Source organism: Parus major, chromosome 15 (genome assembly GCF_001522545.3).
Source record: "Parus major isolate Abel chromosome 15, Parus_major1.1, whole genome shotgun sequence".
In the NCBI taxonomy this organism is placed as follows: domain Eukaryota; kingdom Metazoa; phylum Chordata; class Aves; order Passeriformes; family Paridae; genus Parus; species Parus major.
This window is the reverse complement of record NC_031784.1, coordinates 292870-298428: the sequence shown is the minus strand read 5'-3', so window position 1 is coordinate 298428 and position 5559 is coordinate 292870. Positions and strand designations below refer to the sequence as shown.

At 42.5% G+C, this 5559-nt stretch overlaps 1 protein-coding gene across 2 annotated transcripts in view; it reads left to right on the top strand.

The window, feature by feature from the left end:
- ADGRD1 (adhesion G protein-coupled receptor D1) overlaps positions 1-5559 on the top strand; it is a 118847-nt gene that overhangs the window by 79450 nt on the left and 33838 nt on the right. For both annotated transcript variants that reach the window (XM_015644390.1, XM_019008401.1), the window contains 2 exons: positions 196-307; positions 3153-3306. In XM_015644390.1, the coding sequence (XP_015499876.1) occupies positions 196-307; positions 3153-3306 (266 nt within the window). The remainder of the gene's footprint in view (positions 1-195; positions 308-3152; positions 3307-5559) is intronic.

The following is a 5559-nucleotide window of genomic DNA, read 5'->3' as shown; positions in this document are numbered from 1 at the left end:
TGTTCTGTCTGTCTTTGGTGATGTTCTGTCGCTGCTCACGGGCCTGCTCAGGTGCAGGTCCAGGACAGCCGCAGACAGCGAGGGAAGCAGGCAGCTCCTGGCCCACGGGGAGCCCAGAGAAGCCAAGGGCAGTTTTTCAGCTGGCTGATGAATCAGGGCCAGGTTGGTGGCTCTGAGCGTTGCCGTGTCCCGCAGGTCTGTCAGCACCATCCGCACCCAGCGCTACCACATCCACGCCAACCTGTCGTGCTCCGTGCTGCTGGCCCAGCTCCTGCTGCTCACCAGCTTCCAGCTCAGCCCCGCCACGGTACGTCCCGACCCAGGGGGGCTCTCCTGGGAACACCCTGGAATGGCTGCACCTGCACACAGCAACCTTTCCTCCCTGGGAGATCTGCCTTAGCCAAAACAATGCCATCCTGCTGCAGGGGGAGTTCCTCAGCATCTAAACCATTAGAGCTGGCACCTAAAACTGCTGGCTGAGATTAGGACAAATAGGCTGAGGTAACAGTATCACTAGTAAATACATACTGTAAATATATTAAATATATACAGTAAATATATTTATAAATATATAAATTTATACCAGTAAAACCCATTTCTTTCCACTGTTAATTTAAAAAATGCAACTTAAAGTAATGTAAGGTCTTTGGTCAAAAGTTCCACCTGAAGAGCAGAAACAAAACCTGATTTTACAATAAACTCTCAGGGTGCTCTGTGTTTGTGCTGGTAAAAACTTGGCTGTTTTTGTGACCAGCTGTTGCTCCACATTGTTTTTCAGAAGCAGCCAGTGGTCTCTATTATTGGGGGGCTGGTGGGGGTGTTCTTTCTCTGTAAAAGTAAATATGAGGTTTGCACAATGTTCATTTTGCCAATACAACAGTTACCTAAGTTTATATTCAGCTCCAATGAGGTCCCTTGAATTTCTGCTAAGTTCCTAAATAACTGTAATGCCTGGTTTGCAAGGCAGTCATTACCTGAGGATCTAAAAGCACTTTGGAAAACTAAATTCATATTCTTTTGCTGTTTAACATTCAGGTGGGTCCTGAATGAGTCATGCAATCTGCAAGGGAGAAAATGAGAGGGGGTGGTTTAGAAGAAAAATGGAATGAAGACATTGGAGAGTAGCAAAAGACAAAACTGAAAACAGTAGAAACCAGGCATGGAAATAATCCTCTTTGAGTAGAGAGCTAAAGCCCTGCTGAAAGGGCACAGGCTTGAGGGCGATAGGAGGTTCACTCAGCGTAGCAGTGTGTCCTATTCTCACAGGATTTTCCTTTTCATCCATCCCAAATTGTCATCCAGTTCAGCTGAGTCATTCAGGCGGTGTGTGAAAGCCTCTTTGCACCTTACCAGGGCCAGCATCACCCTCAGCCCATGTGAAAGAGCTTTGTGTTTGTGGTTTGGCTTGGGTGGAGGCAGAACCTGTGCTCTGCAGGGACCGGTCCCAGCATCAGCCACATCTGCAGCAGCTGGGCACTCTCAGAGGTCCTGCTCGTTTAGTGAGGCTTGAGAAACTCACACAGACCCGAGCTGCAGTTTAATAGCTGCAGATCTTCTCTCAAACCTATTCTGAATTCACCTATTCTGGTGAAACTGGGACAGGAGCACCAGAACTCACCTGGTTTACATCACAGGATTTGCATCCACAGTTCTTTAGTTTACTAAAGCATTCCAAACACCTGAGGGTGTTTGTGGGGAAAATGGAAATATTGTTTAGAAGCAGGAAAATGGAAATGGAAGCACAAGCCAGCACTGGGGATTTTTCAGCACAACCAGAAAATCCAATGTCTCCACTATCTGCAGCTCTGGATCAGGGTTTTTATCTCTTTCTCACTCATTACTCCTGCTTGGCATTGCTGGAAACTTCCAAATGGAGAGGTGAATGAGCTGCTTTTGTTTGTGATATATCTATAAAATTACCTCTCTGTTTTAAGACTGTCCTCAATAAAAAAAGAAAGATAAATATTTTCTGGGAGGCCTTTCTGAAATCCTGCTTTACTTTCTCATCAATGGTAAGAGGACAGACCTTGCTGCTGGCTGGGCTGCTTTTTTATTTCACAACAAGAGAGTTGTCAGCTCTAGGAGTAGCAGGAACAAGATCTGCCTTTTTACAAGTATTCTGCTAAAAGGAGGGTGTTTCACATGGTGCTGTGAGAGAGACACGCCTGGGTTTAGCCTGGAAAGGCTCAGCTTCTCAGTGCTTTTATAGAAGGCAATTTTGCCATACAAGAGTAACTTCTAGGCAATAATTAAGGCGGAAATCCACCAGAACGAGCTTTGGATTTTATGTACAAATCTGCAACTAGGTATTATACAAAATTATATACAGACCAACCTCCTGCTACTTCACTCTGTGCTATTTTTCTGCTGTTTTGGGATTCAGATTGTTTGGCTACTCAAAAGTTGGAAACGATCCATCTGACAGAACTAGCCTGTAAGTCAGCTTTATGTTGCATTTATATTTTTGTGGACTAATCTTCTGGTAGAAATCAAAAGGCATTAAAATGGATTTTATAGCCTTATGATAAAATTAACTGGAAAGGCTTTTACAGCTTTTGTCAATAAGCTAATCTAGTTTAATAATATGTCAGTGAACTTTGTGAAATACTAAACCACACACAGACCTCACTTACACGAATTAACCCCAAATTTATTGCTTTTGAATACATGTGGTCCCATTGGATTTGCATTAGAATGTCCTTGTGCTAGTCCAAGTGAGTCTGTACAGGAAAGCCTCAATTTTCATTATACACCAAGTCCCAGCATTTTAATTTTCATTGGAGTACAAAATCCCAAATCACCAACATAAAGAATAAAATGCCAGCACAGCACAGCTTAGCTCAGCAAAGGGAATTCACCACTGACATCTGAGGCAGAACTGGTTCCTACTGGTGGTGCATCACGTTGGGCAATGCTAGGGGGTTTTTATTTATTGTTTTTTAAAGGTAAGAGGATTTGTTGCTCTGAAGCTGTATGAAAATGCAGGAGAAAAATGAAATTGTCTATTGCTTTCACTTTAAGACAGTTTTATCTCAGAGATTTAGCATTTAGCCTGTAAAAGTCTATGGAAATTAAAAAAAAAAAAAAAGAAAACCAATGTGACTGTGTCACAAAGAACTAATGAATTCATTCATGTTTTACTCTTTATTTAGCTGCCTTGCAAGATATTGGCCATTCTCCTTCATTTCTTCTTCCTGAGTGCATTTGCGTGGATGCTGGTGGAAGGATTTCATCTTTACAGCATGGTGATCAAAGTATTTGGGTCAGAAGAAAGCAAGCACTTATATTATTATGGAATTGGATGGGGTAAGCATTTAGTAGCTGCTTATTTTAAGTCTCCTCACTATAGGACAAGATTATATTCAGAGCATATTTGAAATTGTCATCTTATGATCACAGTTTGCCTTACTGAGAGCAGGTCCATTGGATGAGAAAATGTTTAATTTTTCCGACTGCAATCAGACTTTAAAACTCGCAGTCCTTGAGCCCAGTCCCACTGCAGGGAATGCCACAACCTCCCCAGGCCAGAGCAGAGCCTTCATTCCCAAAGCAGCAGCAGGACTGTGGGAGGGAAGGCTCTCTACACTGCTGTCTTCCATTTTTGGCTCTGACACACACCCGTGGCTTGGTCTGTGTGGATTCTGCAAAGTCACGCATGAAAAATGGGCAGAGCAGCCCAGAAATGTCACAACACTTCACTGGCTGGTGCTTTGTGCCTTGGGATCCTCCGACCAGCAGAGTGCCCAGAGCCCCAATATCGTTACTGGGGATGGACAGGTGGTTCTGTGGCACAGGAGTGTCTCAGACAACAATTCAAGCCTTTCCAGGTGCAATAATGAAACACAATCCGTGGGGATATTTGGAGAGCCAGCACTGAGAGCAGGGAAAGTCTCCTGCTCTCACAGCCCTGGGAGCAGCAGCGGTGCCCAACAAAGCTCCACACTCGGAGGGAGAGGGAACCTCACACGCTGAGTCAAAGAACAGGTGGGAAAAAGTAGAAAAGAAATATCCATGCAATTACAGACAGTTTCAAAATATGTTAAAATATGCATTATCTCTCCTCCCCTCCAAATTCATTGGGAGATACAGCAAGAACAATCCATAACACAGACCTGCTGCAGTCACAATTGAAATATTTAATACCTATTTGGCACCACGCAGATCTGGGTGATAGTAATGCTGTGAAACATTCATGTATTTCAAGAGTTACCTACTTGTCCTTTTTTTAGTATGTCTTTTTTATTTTGTGTGTCTTTCCCCATTCATTTAAAAACGTTCTTGGCAGTTGTGCCTAAGGGCGCGGTCCCCTGGGGAAATCCCAGGCTGAGGATCCCTGCAGCTGGAAGGGTTTGTTGTCCTTTGCCCTCCCTGTGTGACACGTGCAGGAACATCCCTGTGCCATTTTCTGCAAGGTTTGTTGGCTGTAAAATGGCAGTGATTTAGAAGACACAGCAGCACACCAGACTTCTGATTGATTGGGTAAAAAATCCCCAAAACTGTTTCTTTGCCCTGGTGATTCAGCACATCAGGGGTGGTTGTAGCAAAGGTTTTGTGCCACTGTTTGTAGGATGCTGGTGGCAGAGTTTGTGATACTGAATGTTTTCCCATTCCAGACAGTTTCCCCTCCTTTAGAAACTCTCACAGAGTGAAGACTTTGTTCTGAGCTGTCAAAAGACATAAATTCCATTATTTGCTGTTAGTTGATGCAGTCCTTGACTTCTGCCCAGATCTGATATAACACAGCAGAAGAAAATCATAGAAAAGGAACTTCCTCAATATAAATGAGAATATACTCATCCCCACCAAGCAAAGTAGATCTTTTCATCATTGGAAGGAAATACACTTTCATTTGTTCTAATGCTTCATCTTTCTCAATAAATGACATATTTAGCCTTTCAGAATTGATGTCCTAAAATTACTTTAAATTGTCTACCACAGAGTTTCTACAGCCTGGTTTTTTGGGGTTTCTTTTATTCTTTGGGTTTTTTTCATGTACAGAAGACACAGAAACTTCCAAAACACAATGCTTCTTAACTACTGAGTATATCCCATATTTATAAATACATATTCATATCAATATATAAATATTTATAAACGTGCTTCTAGCTGCAGTTATTAAAGAATGAAAATACTTCTTCCAAAAATTATATTCCTGCCAGTACTGGAAAACTTTACACAATTTGTGAGAATGATAGTAAATTAAGCAGAAATTGCCTGTCAGAGAATTTTGTAAAACCCTCATGCAGAAAACTTAAAGAATTAAAAAGAAAATTGAAACTTTAAGCTATCATGTATAATACTCTGTCTGGGACCTGTTTATTAAGTTCTGTAAGATGATAAAAGCTCAAACTGTCACATTTTATTAAATCACACAGGAATTAACAGGCAATCATTTAATATTTGAAGGGCTGGGTTTTACTGTATTTGGAAGTGCTGGCAATAAACCCCAGCTCCTGGCCTGGGATGAAGAGCCAGGACCTGGCAGTGCTGGGGCCAGAGCAGCTCCTGACACCAGGACAGAGCTGCCTCTGTGTATCTGTGTAATTCCTGTGTCACCAG